Source organism: Terrapene carolina, unplaced genomic scaffold, assembly GCF_002925995.2.
Source record: "Terrapene carolina triunguis isolate 2854851 unplaced genomic scaffold, T_m_triunguis-2.0 Scaffold67, whole genome shotgun sequence".
Classification (NCBI taxonomy): Eukaryota; Metazoa; Chordata; order Testudines; family Emydidae; genus Terrapene; species Terrapene triunguis.
This window is the reverse complement of record NW_020664418.1, coordinates 51,791,855-51,811,349: the sequence shown is the minus strand read 5'-3', so window position 1 is coordinate 51,811,349 and position 19,495 is coordinate 51,791,855. Positions and strand designations below refer to the sequence as shown.

The following is a 19,495-nucleotide window of genomic DNA, read 5'->3' as shown; positions in this document are numbered from 1 at the left end:
CTGAACACTAATACTGACCATTAAATGGCAACATCGTTAGCTATTTCACTGCAGAGCGCTTGAGCAGAACCAGCCAGCTAAAGCATCTCGCCATCCCTGGGGGAGGGAGGGCCAGAGACTGGGAATACAGAATTCCATCCCCGAACAGTCACCTCAGCCCTGGCCAAAGGGAGGGGAAGGCGGAGATGCACCCTTGATGCTACCAGAAGCCTCAACTGCCCCCAACCAGCTGCCCGAACCGCCAGCTTCCACCTGACAGCCTCGGTGCTGCAGGGACACGTGTGGGGCAGCCCACAGTAGTGTGTATCGCGCACGCACCCCCCCACACACACACACCCAATGGAGGGCTAGCGGACAGCAGGGGACCAGGAGCCGGGGTTAGTGGGGGACCTGCAGGCTCCAAAAGGCACCTGCAGAGGGAGCCGTCGTGCAGGGTTTGGCCAGATCTTCGCGGGTGCCCTGTCAATGCTGGATTCCCCCCCCGGCCAGGAGCCCCGCAGGCTGCCACACCCACCTTGGCTGTCCAGGCTGATGTCCATGACCCCGTGTTTGACCTTCATGTGCCGGCTCAGGTTGCCTTTCAGGTTGAACTTGCTGGAGCAGTAGGGGCATTTGAAGGGTTTGCTCCCTGCGTGCAGGTGCATGTGTCCCAGCAGGTTGTACATGCGGTTGAAGGACTTCCCACAAACCTGGAAACAACAGGCCACCCATTAGCCAAGCCCCATCCCTCTCGCTGCACATGGTATCACCCCCTCCTGCCCCCGCCGCCGGCTGCCTTAAGGATCTGGGCTTCCCAGCAAGCCCCGTCTTTTCCACATAGACCTGAACTAGTCTCATCCCTCCGCCCCCACCCCCCTGCCGGCACCGGGCTGGCGAGACTGGGTGTGACTTTTAGTGCTCATGAAAGTGAGGGGCTCAACACGGGCACGTGCACTTCAAACTCCCCGCCCAGCTTTGCCGACAGGCCCCAGTGCAGAGCTGCGGCCCTGCAATTCCGGAGCAGACACTGCAAGCCAGGCTGAACTGTTTGGTGCTGCGGCTCTGGGGGCACTGGTGACCTTAGCCCAGGCTGGCTAGTGCCCTGCAGAGGTAAAGCATGGGCATGTCAGCCCCAAGGAAGGGGCCATGCCCCAGAAGGATTTTGGAGGGTACCTTGCATTTGAATGGCTTCACCGGCGAGTGCACGATCATATGGGTCTTGAGGGTCTGCTTCTGCACGAAAGTCTTGAAGCAGATGTGACACTGGTACGGACGGACGCTGGTGTGTATGAGCATGTGCCGCTTCATGTTGGCCTGCAGGGTGAACTCACGCCCACACACCTCACACTTGAATTCTTTCACACCCTGAAAGGGTCACAGGAGACGTGAGCACGACGGGAGCACACTGACGAATACCACACAACTTGAAGCGAACTGTCTGAATTGGAGCGTGCCTATTTAGTGGGGACCAGCTCAAAGGACTGCAGGGAGGGGCCCCCCCTCCTAGTCCATTGAACGGCAGGCTCCCTGCATGGAGCACAAGAACGCCTCTGCCCAGCTCAGGCACGTTCAGCGGCATATCGGTCTCCCCCAGTGACCGTGAGGAGCACGGAGCAGAGACTGGGGGATCTAAGGACGTGTCTCTGCTCCTGAGATAAACTGCTGTACAGGACACAGAGCATAAGGAACAAAGGGTCAGTGCAACCAACTTGTCTGCACCTCCTTCAAAATCTTTCCTGTTTCCTCACCCGCCCCAGCCTTTCCTGCCTTCTGCAGAAACAGACACAGGGATCCCCCAAAGCTCAGCCGTCTTCCCTGTGAGCTGAGCCCAGGCGCGCCTGCGTGGGGAATCTTTCTGCCCACGCCCCCCTTTACTCCTGGCTTCCCCTCAGCAGAGCAGGAAGTGCCTCTGGGTGCATTCGGCACCTCCTTTGGCAGGAGAGTAAGAACCATTCCCTTCGGGCCTGGGCTGCAGGTACCCCAGCTGGCTGGAAGCTCCTGGTCCATTCCAGTGGACAGGGCATGGCCGGGGCAAAACGCAGACTGCTACGCCCTGCCTGAGCCCCATGGGCAGACCCGGCCACCCTCTGGGGAAGGGGCGCTGTGAATGAGAGGGCAGACTGGTCTCTAAGCCCAAGACCAGGGGTGTTGCATTCTGCTTTGCACACGGGCTGAGCTGGGAGAATTGCTCCCCTGAGAGGCAGGAAACACTCCAGTCTCAGGCCAAGGTCAGAGTGACAGAGTGGCCGGCCAGCCCCACAGCACCCATATTGCACTGTCCCCGCCCCACAAGCAGGGAAGGCAGATCCCAGAGCCGCCCCCCTCCGCCCCCCCCAGAAGGGAAAGGAGGTCACACAGGCCCCTGGAAACTCAGATGTCCTTTTGTCCTACCAACAAATGAGTCATCAATGCAAACCAACAGCCAGCTCGAAGGGACAGATCCCTGCTTAATCCTGACCCCCAGTGGGGACAGTCAAAGCTCTAAGAACTGAAATCCTCCCCTCCCCCAGTCCCACCCCCTGCTCTCTGGGGCAGGGAAAGCCCTCGGGCTCAGCGGCTGCTCGCACCTTGTGCGTGAGCGAGTGCTGCTTGAGGTGGTGGATCTGGCTGAATTCCATGCCGCACTCGGTGCAGACGAAGGGCCGGACGTTCTGGTGCTTCAGCATGTGGTTCTGCAGCTGGCTGCGGTAGTGGAAGGACTTGCTGCACTCCAGGCACTGGTAGAGCGTGGGCCCCTGGTGCGTGGAGAGGTGGCGCTTGAGCTGCGTCAGCGTGGAGAAGTCCAGCCCACACTCCACGCACACGTGGCAGCGCCCGTTCTCATGCTTCACCTCGTGGGCCTTCAGCTCGCTGGGGTAGGCGAAGCCCCGCCCGCAGAAGTGGCAGCTGTACGGCTTGATGTCGCTGTGCAGCAGCATGTGCCGCTTCAGGTGGCTGGTCTGCGTGAAGGCTTTGCTGCACACGTCGCACTTGTGCGGCCGCGTGCCCTGGTGCGTCAGGAGGTGCGTCTGCAGGTGGCTGGGCTGCTTGAAGAGCTTGCTGCAGTGCGGGCAGGAGTGGGGCTTGATGCCGTTATGGCCCAGGATGTGCGTCACCAGGTTGTACTTGGAGGTGTAGGATTTCTCGCACATGCGGCACTGCCAGCGCTTCTGGCGGTCCCCCGCCTCCACCAGGTAGGAGTCGTCGATCTGCACGTTGATGTCCAGCCGGTCCAGCTGGGCCTTTTTATTGCGCTCCGTGTTAACTCCAGCTGCGTCTGCGTCAAAATCCGCTGGCTCCTGCCACGCAAAGCCCTGCTCGCTCTTCCCCTGCTCTGGCGACTCTGGCATGGGCGCCTCCAGAGACGCAGCGTTCGCCTCGAAGCTGCACTCGCTTCCGAGGGCCTCTGGCCCGGTGCTTGCCGGAGCCCCGCCCACGCTGGCCTCAGCGTAACCAACCTGGACGGGGTCATAACTCCCCAGGCCCACGTCCTGCCGCACGTGTCTGCGCAGATGCCGCAAGCGCCGGGGCTTCCTGCCAAAAGCACTCAGGTCAATCATCTTCATGGCACTGCTCTGCACGGTCTTCTCACAGCCCGACTCCTCGAGGCTGGGCGGGTGGCTGCTCGGCGTCTCCTCCTTGCTGTCGCCAGGGACGGACACTTCATACGCCACCTCCTCCTCCGCACCCGCAGGGTTTTCATACTTGACCTTGGGCACCAGCCTCACTGGGGGCCGCTTCCTCCTCCGGGTATGTTTTTCAAATGGAGTCTCTGCCTCCAGCCCCTCCTCCTCCGGCGCCTCGGCTGGGACGCAGCCGTCCTTCTGCAGCCTGTAAGCGCCTTCCGGATCCTCTGGTTCTACCGTGGCCGTGTCTGCAAGTTCATTTCCTAGCCCGGGAAAGAAGCCTCCAGGGCTGATGGTTGCGCCGAAGAACTCGTTCTCGGACACCAAGCCCAAGACAGCGGCCTGGGCCAGGGACAGCACCACCACCGCATCCGTTTGAGTTCCAGAGTCGGTGAAGCGTTCCATCTCACCCCACGGCTAGGCGGTCATGGCTGCAGGAACAGAGAGAAGGGCTCGTTAGCCTTTGTAAGAGCTGCATCCCACCCCACCAGCCCAGGCAGGGAAGCTGGTCTGCGGTCGTTGGGGGTGGCAGCACAGAGGTGCTGGCTAGCAGCCACGCCCTGATCACTGCTCTGGGACAGCAGCTTCGCTAACGCGCGGAGACCAACGTTCTCAAGAGTGACCACCGATTCTGGGTGCCCAACTTGGAACACCTGGGCCGGATTTTCAGAGGTGCTGAGCGCTCCACTCCAGGTGCTGTGGCGCTGAGCCCCTCGGAAAAATCAAAGCCCGCGCTAAGATGTAGGCCCAAGAGGGAGCAGTCCCTGGGACAAGCTGAGTCCTTTGGGTCTCTCTCGAACCCCAGCGCGACCTTTCATTAATGGTCTGTGCCAGCTCAGCCTGATGGAGCTGTCGGAGTGCTGGGTTTCCAGTGCGGGGGTGGGGGAGGAATATGAACCAAGCCATCATCTGAGATGCAGTAAAACCTCAGCTTCCCCAAAGCCCCGTAACACCTCATTCTGAAAGGGGACCCCAGGGCAGGTTTCAAGGAAGGGTCAAGAAAGCTAAACGTATGAACGGCTTGTGAGCTGCCTTAAGTTCCTTTCTCCCGCAAGGCAGGGCGAGGGGAACACGACACTGCAAGGGCCGGGGAGCCCCGGTGCACCTGGTGTTCCAGACGGACGAGGCCCAAGCAGAACGTACTAGGGGGATTTTCTGTTTAGGTTCCCCTGCACGTTCCTCCCGCGGGGGCCGAGGGGCTGGTGCAGAAGGGCAGATTCCCAGGCAGGACTCTCCGTCCAGGAGCCAGGCCGCCCAGGTTGCTGCTGCCTCTCTTGCTCGGTGGCAGACGATGTCTCTACTCTCTCTAGCTTCTCAGCCCGTTTCCTTGGAGCCCTCTCCACCCCCAGGCTGGGGGCCTCCCCTTTCCCTTTGGCCTCATGAACTGCCTCTCTCCCTTGGGCCAGAGTGTCCCCAGCAAGGAGTGGGCCTGGTTTTAAGGGAAGTTCACTGGTTTATATTTTCTCTGGTTTCCTTCCCCTCGGCTGCACGTCCAGGGCCTGTGCTGGCTGCAGATTGATAACTACTGAACAGAAGACAAAGAGGGTCATAGAGCTAATTACAATAACCAGAAGTGCTTCTGAAATTAGTAAAATAAAGACAGGGTACTTCTAAGGGTACGAGTGGCTGAGATACAGCAAGACAGCACCTAGTGGGTCACAGTCACCACACTCACATGGCCCCTGTACTATACTAAAGTGTCTGATCTCTCCCCAAGTATGCTCCCAATGCCCCTGCAGGCAGGGCAGGGCTGTGGGCCACATCGGACAGAGGGGACCTCTGAGGCCCAGAGACATCCTGTGTGAGCTTAGGCAGGTCAGTCTATCTGTGACAAGGCCTGGCACTGAACCCAGATCTTCTGAGCCCTTGTCCCATGCCCTGACCTCCAGCCTTCCTGGTAAAACTAACCCAGGGGCTCTCTGACGAACCTGGGAACATTGGGCAGGTTCTAGAGGACTGGGGGAAAAGTGGATGTGCCAATATTCCAAAGAAGGTAAAATGGCTGCTGTGGATAACGGCAGGCCACCAGCCGGGGGTCAGTTCTGAGCACACTCATGGAAAGGCTGATACAGAGGGGGGGCAGTCAAAGAGTTACATGATGGCAGCAGAATTCATGCCTGTCACTGGGGTTTTTATTGGAAAATAGGGTCTCGTCAAACTCTCATTTTTGAGGAGATTACAGTTTGGGTCAGAGGTGCCTATGGCACGCGGGCTCTGCATTTTAATTTAATTTTAAATGAAGCTTCTTAAACATTTAAAAAACCTTATTTACTTTACATACAACAATGGTTTAGTTATATATTATAGACAGATAGAAAGAGACCTTCTAAAAACGTTCAAATGTATGACTGGCACGCGAAACCTTAAATTAGAGTGAATAAATGAAGACTCGGCACCCCACTGCTGAAAGGTCGCCGACGCCTGGTTTGGGTGATAAAAGTGACGCTGCTGACAACATACGTTGGCTTGGTCCCCGTCCCCCCCCCGACAAAAAAATAGAAACAAAAATTTAAATATTGAGGTTTCTAGTGGGGCCCTGTGAGGATCCGCTCCCAGCTCAGCACTAGTCTGTCTCTTTATCCGAGAGACGGAAGAAGTTATACAGTAACTGCTTGTCCAATCGGCAGATGACAAAAAAATGAGTGAGTGGTAAATAATGACAGGGACAGGCCAGTTATACAGCTGACTGGATTGCTTGGTAAATGGGGCTCATTTGAGCAACCTGTGTTTTAACACAGCCATACATCTCGGCCCAAAGACCAGAGGTCACGCTCGCAAGACAGGAGGCAGTACCCTGGAATGCAGGACACTGAAGGCGTAACGGGAGCTAACCAAGTGAACACGAGCTCTCAGTGCAATGCTGCAGCTAAGAGAGCAAACCCGGTACTTGGATGCTTGAATATGCAGAGGAATATTAAGGAAGAGCCGGACAGTGGTGTTGACCTCTGCCTGCAACGTTAGTGAGCCCATCACTAGATACAGGCTCCAGTTCCGGCGTTCATGCTTGGAGAGGGCTCAGAAGAGAGCGACTGAGAATGATCGGAGGACTGGAAACCTGCCATACAGCGAGTGAAGAAACTCAGTCTAGCGTAGCCCAGAGAAGGCGAAGAGGTGACTTGCTCAGGATCTTTACAGGCCTGCGTAGGAAGGAGATTTCTGAGAGCAGAGGGCTCTTTCATCGAGCCGGAAAAGGCAGAACAAGGTCCCATGGCTGGGAGCTGAAACTAGACAAACTCAGACTAGGAATAAGGTGCTGCTTTTTAAACCAGGGAGAGGAATTAGCCCTGGAGGCACTTCCCTAAGGAGCTGGTGGATTCTCCAGCACAAAGGCTTTCAATCCAGATTGATGCCTTTCTAAAACGGCGCTCTAGCTCAGCCAGGAGCGATGGGCTAGGGCAGAAAGAACGGGGGAGATTCTGGGTGCGGTGCTATGCGAAATCACACTAGAGGAGTCGCTTTACGAAGAGCCCCAGGGGACTCAGCGGCATTCTGCAAGGACGGTCCCAAGTCTGCTAGAGATATAGCCCAGTCTCAAGTTTGCCTTGCTAGAGGCCACAGCCCTGAATGGGACACTGCTTAAGGCCCGATCCTGTTCCCACTGCAGCCGAGGAGCAGAAGCAGGTGCTTTGCTTTTCCTGCTGACACTGCTGTTGGTTGTGCTGTTGCGTGAGCACTAGAGAGAAGAGACGCGTAGAGCCCAGCTCCACAGGCAGGGAGGAGGAAGGATTCGGAGCAGGAGAGAGGCGCTCGCAATGGGACCAACCCACTCAGGATGGGATTTTCGCTTTTTAGCTTCACGTGCATCCATCTTCTTTCATTGCCCCCCCCGTCCCCATCCTCCACCCCAGACGTATGTGTCCCTCTTCTCTCCCCAAAGCTTAACTAAAAATCACTACTCAGGAATTCAGCTGCCTTCAAACCAATAGAGAAGGTTCAACATACAGTTTAAATCCAGGGGGACAGACCAGCTGCCTGTGTGCTCGGAGTGCCATGGTCCCAGAGCTCTCTCTAAACTAGCTTCCGAGTCCAACATGCAGCACCTCTCCTCCCTACGTCGGGTCCAGGGCCAGCGCAGGGCTGCCTGCGCACGTATGCTCAGAACCCAGACACAGCTTTCACGAACCCAGGACCCAAAGTCTGCCATCGGAGACGTACGTGCTCTGCTGGTCTCCAGAGCGGCTGTGAGGCTGGGACATTTGGACCAAGGCGGATGAATTTCACCAGAAGCGGCAAAGAGTTTTCAGGGAGTTTGCCAGCACCCTTGCCTTGCTTACATACACTTCATCATCCAAACAGGGACGGGAACCGTCTTCGAGCAGTCCCCCATACACCGCACTTACAGCTGAAAAGACTGAAGCAGGCTGCCAGCTAGTAATTTCATGACTGCCATGTGCAAGCCCAGGCACCTGGGATCGTGAAATACAGAGACTCTGCTGCAGAGGAAAGATGTGGGGCAGATTAGACACCTTTGGGGGTGGTTTGCTTTGCATTCAGATCCACAAATCTCGGTTAGCATTCTGCAGCAGCATTCCTTAGGGATTCAGGCTGCAGGGGACAGTGGCTGAGAAGTAGTTAAAGAGGGAGAAGGCCAAACAAAGCAAGGCAGAAAAGCGTCAGATGGGGAGAGGAGGAGACAGCCAGAGACAGAAAAGAGACAGCCAGCAAGAGAGGCCAACCTTCAGGTAGGCTGGGAAACAGACCTGTCAGACATTCAATCAACTCTCTTCAGCTCAACCCCAACCCAGCCCAATACATAAAACAGGACTAGTACAAGCACCCCCTACACCTTCCTCATCTGAGGCTGGAGCAAACGGTTCCCTGCCCTACAGCATGCCTGGTTCTTCGAGACGTGTCACTCACATGTGCCCCAGGTTTCTGAGACCAGAATCTTCTTGCGTAGCACTGTCCATTGGGTCTCTGCCTGCGCCCCAGGTCCCTCCAGCACCCCATAACTGAAGGTTAAGGGGCCAAGTGGCTGCAACTGCTCCCCAGTTTCTTTGCTAAACGGGACCCAGATTGGCAAGGCCTCTGCAGTAGTGGGGAAGGAGGGTGGGTCATGGAACACACGTAGACAACACGTCTCAACCGGTTACCACAGGGTAAGTAACTGGTCTTTGAGCAATTGTCCACACATATCCCACCTCTGGCGACTCACGTGCAGGGACCCATGTCCTGCAGGGGGTGCTCGGCATCTGCTGGACTAATGACGGTGGGGCAGTGCTGCCAAAGCGGTTGTCAGATTTGGAGCCCCGCCCAAGGAAGATGGGGCCTGGCATGCGGGAAGCCACGAATAAGCCTCTTGAGGATCCTGGCAATGGTTAGGTGGCAGGAGACTGCGTCCTTCCCCCAGAGGGGGGTGAGCAGAGTCCGGAGCACTCTGAGCTAACAGAGGCCCACCTCCCTTCAGGCAAGCAGGTAGTTGAGGATGGCAGTGAGTGGGGCTTCAGAAAAGGGAGAAGGACCATTTCTCTACAGCTCAGCTAGAGAACCTCTTCCACTGCGCGCAGCAAAGGTGAGCTTACTGGAGTCCTTCCAGCTTGAGCTGGGAACAGGGTCTGGGTGCAAGGCCAGGCCTTTTGCCTCGCACTGCAAGAGTCTGCCTGACGGGGGGCCATAGGGACTGGTTCACGAGGTCAAAGTACCAAAACTGCCTGGGCCAAGCTGGGGCTGCCACAGTCACCAGAGCTGGGTCTGGTTTGATCTTCCTGAGGAGTCTCAATACCAAGGGAACAGCCGGGCAGGCGTACATGCACCTCAGGCCCGTGGAACGAGAGAGGGGTCCGACGGAGAGCAGGACCGACTGCCCTGACAGAGCAGAACCTGTGCCACTCCTCGGTCAGGTGGGATGTGCCGCAGGGTTACAGTGGGGTGTCGTGGAGAACGGATCCTAGCGTGACCTGATGGTGCTGGCTGAGGTGGTTTGCTAGGGTGTTCTGCAGATTGAGGAAGTGAAGAGCTACTCCAGAGACTTGGCGATTGCTGCACCAGTGCCTGTGGGGTCGCCTCCTGACACAGTGGTGGCACGCGAGCCCCCTGTGCGTGTTGCTATAGCGCATCACGGTGTTGGCAGGGAGTTCTTGTCCTGTGGCACACTGAAGACCTGGCAGAATGCCTACACATGCCAGCCGAAGGGCCCTCAGTCCTGGAACGCTCCTGTGGGGTTTGCTCCTTGCCTTCTAAGGTGTCCAGCCATGACCGCCCGGCACTCGGCGAACACCCTGGGGTCATGGAGAGGCCGAGGGAGAGCACTCTGTATTGGCAGAGAGACTTTCCCACGAGGAATCTGAGGGGTGCATCACCATATGGAAGTACGCACCCTGTAAGTCGAGAGCTTGGATCCAGTCTAGGAATTATGGATGCCGGTCTCACCTTCCTGAACCCAAATCGACAAACTTGTTGAATTGAAGATGCAGGATGGGGTGCCCCTCACCCTTCTTCTTTTGAACCAGGAAACTGTGAGAGTAGAACCCCCAGCCCGGGAACTTTACAGGCACGTCTTCTGCTGCTGCAAGTTGCAGTAGGGAGTCCACTTCCTTCCTGAACAGGGTCTCATAAGAGGAGTCCCCAAGGGGAAAGGGAGGCACTGGAACTCGGTAAAGTAACCCTTCTCTAGGATCTCCAGGACCCATTGAGTTGTCACCTATCACCCCACAGTGGAATTCATACAGGGCATCAACGAATTACTACCCACACTCAATGGGGACCCCACTCAAAGAAATCTTTCCTGAACCCCCTCTTCTGGCCTTCAAACAACTCTCCAAGCTCATCAGCAGAAGCCAGCTCCCCATAGACCAGGACCCACCAACTCAAAGCAGCACCAGACCCTGCCAGAACAACAGATGCAAAACCTGCAGACACAGCTGCACTGCTATGATGATCAGCATCCCCCACGACACCTTTCAAGTTCCCTGGTCCTACACATGCCCATCACAACATGGGGTGTATCCCATCCAGGGCACTAAATGCCCCAGAACAACTGTGTGGGTGAAATCAGACAACACAACGCTCTCCAATGAGCTCACACTGAAAAATGATACAAGACAAATTCCCTGTCAGCTGTGGGTGAGCACTTTTCACAAAGCGATCACTGTCTCACCTGTCTGTCCTCACTCGCAACGGAAACCTGCACAAACACCTGGCAAAATATGAGCCAGGGAGCTTAAATTCATAACTTCGCTAGACACTAAAAATCATGGACTGAATAGAGACACTGGATTTATGGCTTATTACAACAATCTGTAACCCAATTAACCACCACCACCACCCCCCGTGATTGGAGGGGTGTTAACAGGCCACTTCACCTTGAAATGTGTTAACTACTTATGCTAAACAATCTGTTCCTCCTTGTATTTAGCTGTGAGGCGGAGTACCTTTCCCAGACCCGAGGAAGCGTTTCTCTCTCACCAACAGGAGTTGGTCCAACCACAGATATTACCTCTCCCCTGGTCTCTCTAGTTTCATGCAGCTGCCCTAGGAGACGTTGCTGCAGGTGTGTGGAGGGGCATCTCCCCCGAGGTGGGACAGCACAACGGCACCCTGGCGTTCGCTGCACCTGTTACAATTAGCATGTGCTTCTAAGCATGTAGCCAACCTGTCCGAAGTATTAGGCATGTTCTAAGCCAGGAGACGGTGCCCAACAGAAGGGGGCGCTGTTCCACCAGCTAGACCCGGGGACACGACTTCAAGCAAACCCCCAGTGCAGTGCGGTCCCAAAGCCGTGCAGAAGGAAGGATGTGATCATCCCCTCCAAGCACTAGCGAGTCACAGGACCCATTCGGAGCCATACCAGCATTGGCAAGAAGATAAAGGAAAGGTGCAGGGAATGGGGTGCATGTGGGGGGGCTCCCACTGGGTACAAATCAGGAGAGGGGCTTTGTTTAAGCCGGGGAGAGGTTCCAGCCAAACTGAGCTAGACTCAAGAGAGTGGCTGGGAGCTACAGAGGCAGGTCCAAGGTCTGTCCCAGCCCAGGGCAGGAAGCCCCAGAGGAGCGCAGGCCAGCATGGCTCTGGTGTACAGCAGCAGTGCAGACCCCACTTCCTTCTAACACTTTCAGCTCACACAATGTGAGCCACTCACTTGTTCCTTAGAACCAGGCAGGCTGAGTCAAACATCACTCCAGTGCTGAGACAGCTTCGTTAGCATTTGGGGAAGCGACTGACCCATTACTAAGTTCTGCTGCTCTGACCCAGAGAGCCTAGTCGGCCTGTGCCCTGATTGACAGACAAGATCTTCTCTCTTCGCAGTGCACCACAGCAAGCTGTTTGCACGGTGCACATCTGGAAGGAGCAGCCTTTTGATGCCCCCTGGCACGTGCACATCTGTAGCTCAGGGTCCCTGCAAAAGGTTAAATAGAGCATCAAACATACCTGGTCAGTCTCTAGACTAAGTCTGGCTACTGCTCTCTCCAAAGGACAGCTGGGCACTGCTACACATCAGCCAGAATTCCTCCAGCGCGCCTGGTCCTCTAGTATGTGTGAGAGGAAAGAAGGAAATGCAGAGCTGGCGAGCCAGAGGACACACAGCAAGCCCAGAGCAAGGATTCACCAAGCCTCCTTTACTCTACCACCAAAGGCAATATGTGAACAGAGCAATGTCAGCCTTGCCTCAGGTTCAGTGTTTGGTGAGGAGGGAACGTCTTACACAGATGTAGCTGCCTGGGAAGAATTGAAAGTCTTACCCTGGGGTGGGGGAGGGTGGCCAGTGCAGAGAAAAGAGCCAGACAAAACCAGAGAGAGAGAGAAAGAAAGAAGAGACAGAGAGAAGGAGGGGCAGGGAGAGAGTGGAGGCAGAGAAACAAAGAGAGGAGAGGGGGGATGGGAGAGAGAAAGAGAGAGAGAGAAAGGGGGATGGGGAGCGATGGAAGGAGGAAGGAGAGAGATGGGGGCGGGGGAAGGCAGACAGTGAGGAGAGAAGGAAGGAGAAGCAAGCAGCTGGAAAGCAGGGACTGTGGTGTATGCAGTACGTTACCGTCCCCCTAGGCTTCCTGGCCAGGGTCTGCTCTGACTGGCCCGGGGTAAATCCAGAGTAACTCCTCCAAAGTGAAGGAAGTTCCTGCAGACCCACAATGCAAAATCTGGCCTCTAGGCTCCCGGGAGTGAAGGATACCCGTTCTCTGACCCACCAGTGCCCACTGACAGCGCTGGTCAGAGGACTCCAGACTAGGTCACATCAGCAATATCCCGCCAGCTGGACAGAGCAAAATGTCCCCAACGTCTCCGGACAGAAGGCTCGGACACTGCAGCTACCGCGGGGTCACAGCCCTTGGGCCTGACACAAGGGTGATGCTACCGGCTCTAGATCTCAGGGCATCAGAGTGCTGCTGGCTCCCAGCGACAGCACGACCTGGGACCTACAGCACCTGGGCCAGTTCAGCTGCTGCTCCAGAGACAGCCAGGCAGCGTGTGCGGAGAGCACAGAGCATCGGGGAATGGGGCACCTGAGCAATGCAGGCACAGGGAAAGTGAACTGGAGATTGCCAGAGACCCACCTTTCCATCCCCACACTTTCTTCACCAGCTGTGCAACCCACCACCCAGCTGACCACTTAGGCAACTGAACCTCTTGGTTCATGTTACTTGTGGACCCCCAAGGAAACCCTCTAGCTCCCCATATCGCAGCCAATTGCCCTGCCCTTCAAGGAGGGCCAGACACGCTTGGAAGCCACCAGTCCTGCTCTCTACTCAGACAAAGGAATCAAAGAAAGCAAGACACCCGCTTCCACGAGAGTGCGTGTCCCCCCTGCAGCACCGACTGACACTTGCCAGGCTAGGGAGGAACCAAACACAGGTCCCCAGCACAATGGCATCACCTTTTAGACCACCTAGCTACTTCAGGACTGATCTCTGTATTGTAGATACTTCTCCATCTTCTCCTGTCCGGGTGGCGTTTCCAAAGCCATGATCCTTAAAGTTTGGAAACTACTGAATATCAATCAGATTATCATTGCCACATGTGCTGTTTCCTTGGTCCTCGCTCAGCTTGGCGTTTCACTCAGCGGATTACACCCTTACGCCCCACAGACACATCGGCCATCAAGCAAAAACCACCATCACCACCACCACCACCCATACCTCCTGACATTATTGCTAGGAGCCGACAGAATCCAGCCCCCCCCCCCCATTAATCTGTTTGTCAATCATCGCAGAACTCCCTCCCAGCATGCACCACGGGAGGCAGGGTCTCCAGACATCTGTGCCAGAAGCTGAGTGCAGAGAGAGGGATTGCAATGACAAGAAGTGCAAAACCAAGGCATTTCCTGGGAGGAAAAGAATCTAGAGAACTGGCCTGAAGAAGCTAGTCTATACAATTCTCAAGGAAAGTGATGGAGCTAAAAGCAGGCACTAGGTTCCCCTTTGCAGGGCCTGAGACTAGCAGGGGTGGGGAGCCAGAGTTCTCTTCCCCAGGCTTTGCAAGGAGGAATTTGAAATGATTTTGAGAGGGGAAACCAATTCCCTGTGATAATCTGGCCTTATTGTCTGGAGAACAATTGAAATCCTGATCCGAGGCGTAGCGGACCAACCCGCCTCGCCCTTACAGGCTCGTCCCTGGCCTTGGCCAGGATCACACGAACAGAGGACTCCGGCCCTTTCCAATGCACACAAGGGAGAGATTCCTGCCAATCTGGTAACAATCACGGACACGCTTTTCCCAGCAGCAGCTTTAAACTGACTCCAGCCATTACACCCTATTCAGGTTCCCATTGCTCCTGGTGCCACCGGGCGAATGCTAGCGTGCGAATGCTAGCGTGCATAGGAAGGGTTATGCAAAGCGACACAGTCAGAACTGGGACAGTCCTAGAGAATAGAGGGCAGGGGACAATCCTGCACCATTCTCCAGGGCTGGGGGAAGAAGGAGTGAGTATGAACTAGAGGGGACCCAGCAGGTTCTCTCTCTCCAGTTCTATGGGAGCGATCCTTTCCCTCTGTGGCTGCAGGGGCGCAGAGGCAGAGGCACTGGGACAGCCCAAAGACAGGAGGAGGAAAGCGAATGACACACTCACCCGTGCTTCTGAGAACAGGACTACTGACTAACAAAACCCTTCAGCGCAGAACAATTCGGGATTCCTACCTCCTGACACTGTCAGGACATGGCTCCCCAGGACATGCAGAACTGACCCAAAAACCTTGTTTGTGGGCGCACAATTCAGTCCTTTGGACTTTTCTATGACACCCGTCCAAGCCCTCACCCGCAAGGTGACAGGTGAGGGAGCAGAGCAAGACAACTACAGTGTTAGCCACTCAAACAAAGAAAGCAACCTGCAGAGAGGTTTTCTACACACACTTCACAGGGGGAGAAATGAGGAATCAGACAAACGTTGTTTCACTTCCTCACTTTTAAGTTTCCTTTTTGTGCAACTTTCTCGATTCTGCCCCAGATGGAAGCCTGGGAATGGCTCTTTTCAGCAGATTGACCGTTTGGATATCTCCCCCTCAGCTTATGTGGTGGCAAAGTGCTGGGTCAGGACAGCAGCCTTTCAGCTGCAGAGATCGGACTTCAAACCTTCCTTAGCGCCACCAAGTACAAATGCGGTTAGTGCTACAATCACAGCACAAAGCCGCTAAAACAAGCCTACTCAGACACGGCCCCCAGTTGAAGCGGTGGAGATGTCAGGCCAGGCTCCAGGAGCACTGCCAGAGCTCAGCACTGAACTGCACGAATGCTGGTCAGAACAGAGGAGCGGCCGCAGGGACTCTGCTCCGCACGGCGTCTTGCCCAGCGCTTGCACGCACTAAGCCAAGCTCTAGCCAGTCGGGTCAGTCTGTCTAACGAGTCCTAAAGGGGATCTCTACTTAGAAAGCTCCAAATTGAGTTCTTGATGTTCTTCTCCCCCCGGCACCTTTCCCAACCCCCTTCCATTCAGGGCCTGAATCTCAGCTTCATCGGTTCCTGGTCGCTCTAGCCCACACATCCAGGCTGTGCCCGGGCCATGGTGCTTCTTCAGGTCGCACTCTCCAAGACCTGGCCTTTCCTTGCCATCCACACAAATGAAACTCTTGTCTAGGCCCCCCCCCCCCGCCATCAGCTTACATCCCGACTACACCAACCTTCTCCTCTGGCCTTGACACAGGGCTCTAGTTCCCCTTCGCACCCGTTCAGAATCATCTTCCTGCCGTGTTGCTGCAGGCATGTTGCACCCCCATCCCCACCACTCTCTGGTTCCCCCAGTCCCCTCTCCCCCTCCCCCCAGCTTACCCCTCCTTCTCCCAATCACTGGTACAGCACAGGCATGAAATTTGCTCCAATACTAACCTTTGTGGCACTGCAGCTCCCTCCCTCCCGTCCCCTCTGCCTAGGCTATGGATCCCCGTCTGCTTTTCATCAGTTCAGATACAGAAGTTCTTCCTATAGGCCACACTTATGGATCCTTGTATGGATCTTTTATGGTGCTACACCAAAAACTTTCACGTTCACATGCTTCCCCGGTCTTCCTGGTCATCAGCCACTTACTTACCGAGACGCTTCCCCATTCCACTCTCGGTAACGTTTCTTGTATCGTCTTCCCTTCAGCTGAAGCTACACTTACATGTCTGGAAGGCGCCTGCATCTTCTCTAGAATCCATGAGTGTGCATTTCACTGTCCTCTCATCAGGATCTTCTTGGTTTCCAAAGTTTCTGAATGTACTGGCTGAAGGCACTCTGTTTCTTTGTCTCTTCCTTCGCAATCCTGGCGTGGACGCCATTGGGGCCTGCAGAGGTTCTCATTTCCTGTTCTCATGTGGCTATTTGCTGGGGTCTTTCTTCTCCCTCTTCTGGGAAATAGCCTGTGCCTGGAGTTGACATCTCTTCCCTGCTCTTCTTTGTAAAGACTGCTAAAAATTAAAGGTTTCCTCAATCAATGTGCCTCTTGTGTTTAAAATGCCCCTTCTCAGCCATCTCCTTAAATATCTCCTTTCTGATCTCCTGTTCACTACACATTTGCATTGTTTCTTATGTAGGTTTTATTTGTTGCCATTTTATTTTTAATCACTCAGTTTACCAGTTCTCACCTGTACCTGCAATCTGATGTCTCCGTTTCTTTCCCACCCTTTTTTTTTTTTTTAAAATACACACACACTGGTCTCTTTATAACCTCAGGTGTATTCCTTGCTAGATGCCAGCACACACATTCTGTGCTGGAGAGAGATTCTGGATACTTCCCCATTCCCCCCCCCCCCCCCATTGTTCTAACTGACTGTTTCACCTAGCCCTTCCTCTCAGCTGAAATCCTCCTGTCCCACCCCGCTTGCAGTCCCAGGTGGCTGCTCTGCCAGCCCCAGGTTGGCAGTTAAATCACTTGGGTTCCAGAACAGCCTTAGTCAACCCAATGAAAGTTTGGAGCCAACAGTCCTACGAAAGTCCATCGCGCGCTTTAGGTCCCCGGGTGTTTCAGAAGTGCTGAGCTCCCACCATTACAGCTGAAGTCAATGGCAGCACCTATGGAAAAGAGCCCTTGAGGATCTCAAGGTGAACACCCCAAAAATGAAGACATCAAAGTGAGTGGCTGCTTTTAGAAAAATTTGACCCATCTCGGTCTGTGGTAAGGAGAGGTTTGGCCTGAACCTTACGCCATTTGATCCGTGGGATTGGGTAAGGGCAGGATATGTGGAATAAATTCTTCCTTACCAAGTTTATAAATCAAGGCTCATCTGCCCGATTGCATCATCTAGTGCTCCTACTCTTGGTTGGTCTCTCAACGTTACTCAACAGGTCCTTGTTTTCCTCTAGCCCCTATTTCCTTAAACAGATTCCCACTCGATATACCAGCCTGTGAGAGTCCACAGGGTTGAGCTGCTGTCTCCTTTACGCTCTGCATTGGCCAGGACACTTTTGGGAGTACAATTAAGTTACACATGTGCTGAAGTACTTTGGTAAATTGAGGCCAGAATGAATGCTTTGCCTAGGATGTCTATCTGGTTTCAGAATCTTCCTATAAATCACCCCAAACAGAACTCTAGCAGGATACCGAGACAGTTGGGATGTAGATGGAACAAAAAAGATGGGGCGAGTGTGGCTACTTAACTCAGACCTACGAAGCAGCGTGGACAAGCTGTTCCAAACATTATACAGGCCTGTCAAGCCAACGGGGCGCTCTAACCCAGCCTAACGCGGGGGCTGGTCCTCACCAGACACACTGCATCGGCAGCGTATCTGGTTGAGACGCGCTCTGTTGAGGGGAGAGCACTCCCTCGTCGCCGGATTACTCCACCACCACCAGAGGCGAAAGCGATGTCGGCGGGAGAGCGTCTCCCACCGACTGCGCAATGCAGACACCGCTTTGAGTCGACCTCACTTATGTCACTCAGGAGGGGTGGGTTTTTTCACACCCTGAGTGACATAGTTACATCGATTTTAGCAGTAGGGGAGACAAGTCCTGGGTCTTCACTGAGCAAGAAAGTGGTGATAAACTGCTGTACTTGCATTTACTGCGAGACGCCTTCCAGAAACTTGTATCCACCCTCTGGCAAAAGCTCTTCTCTGCCTTCGGGACAGAACTAGAGATAATCCTTTTCCATGACCAGTGATACCTACCGATTGTAAATAAACCAGACTGTGACCTACACTAGGAGCTGGTGTTTTAAAGAATGGAAGAGGAAGGGAATTTGTATAACTGGCCAGCTGCTTAGCAAATTTTTTTTTTCTTTTTAAAGAAATCAGAACCTAATTTAATTGGTCTCCCATGGCACCAGTGTCTTCAAATTAGGCATTATGTATTTCACCTTTTTAGGTAACTGTTTTGCAGAGAACATTAACCGTAATAAAATCAATTGCTTCTGGAGGATAAGGAAACAACAAAACTAACTTCAGCCTTTGGCAAATTTCCTAACAAGGGAATAGCGGGATGACATTATGATAAAAGGATCTGGAAGGCGAGTTACCAACCACAACTGCAGTATGATGGAGACACCAGATACTGTTTCAGTGACACCTTACACAGCAAGATTAAAAATATACACAGGTTGGGTAGGGATAGATGTTGGGGAAAGAGGTGATTTTATGTCCACATGGTGGTCACGCTCAGCTAGTAAATACTGTGATGCAACCAGACCATGATACACTGTTGGATGTTTACTACTGAATGATCTTTTGGCAATCTGGTGGGGATTCCAAGCAGAAATGGTTACATTCCAAAGAGCTAATAGCTTGTCTTTTCATAGTCACTAGACTATTAGTAACCTCACACTGCAAAAGAAACACACTTATCCAAAACTAGAGGAATGGTTCCCAAAAATACAGGAGCTAGTTTTTCTGTAACATTGAGTATGTATACAGAAAATGGACAAACAGATACTTGGTTAGCTTCCTCCCCAACACAACACACTTGTGTAGCCTTTTTTGCAAGTATGACAGGTTTTTTAATGTTAATAAGTTTACTCATTAACAGACCAAAGCAAGCCTACTGAAGACATAATTGTCAAGGTGTTTTTTTTTTTTTTTTTAAAAACGTGTAGCAACAGTTCCTGGTGATATAAGGAGGTTCATCCTCGAATACCCTGCCCACAGAATAACGTAATGATCAGAAAGCACAATGTTTCTCTAAACAAAAAAAGTGAAAAGCTCAGTTTTGAAACCATTACTATTGCATTTCAAATGTGTGTATGGGAATGATTTGTAAGCCTGCTTATGCATCCTACACAGATAGTTTTAAAAAAAATTGTTCTTGTTCACTTTTCTATTTATCTAAGGGCACAAGTTCATGCCAGGTCCTCAAACTCAAGGATAGATGGTTCCTTCTGCTCTGTGTTTTGATAACTGGGATTTTTCTTTATTGCTTGTATGTGTCTTTCATAAATCTTCTTAGATAGCAGACCTGATTAGGCAATGAGTTCTGATAAATCTGTATTCTTTCTTTATTTATGGCAGTATTCCAAGTTCTTTTTCTTAGTGTATGAGCAAGTGCTCAGTGTTGGGAAGATGTGCTGTATCTGTAGTTT

At 53.6% G+C, this 19,495-nt stretch overlaps 1 protein-coding gene across 1 annotated transcript in view; it reads right to left on the bottom strand.

The window, feature by feature from the left end:
- ZNF710 (zinc finger protein 710) overlaps positions 1-19,495 on the bottom strand; it is a 43,525-nt gene that overhangs the window by 3,520 nt on the left and 20,510 nt on the right. Inside the window, exons 2-4 of the mRNA XM_026648421.2 lie at positions 2,547-4,015; positions 1,153-1,344; positions 515-689 (exon numbers count right to left, since the gene is read on the bottom strand). Coding sequence (XP_026504206.1) covers positions 515-689; positions 1,153-1,344; positions 2,547-3,989 — 1,810 coding nt within the window. The 5' untranslated portion in view covers positions 3,990-4,015. The remainder of the gene's footprint in view (positions 1-514; positions 690-1,152; positions 1,345-2,546; positions 4,016-19,495) is intronic.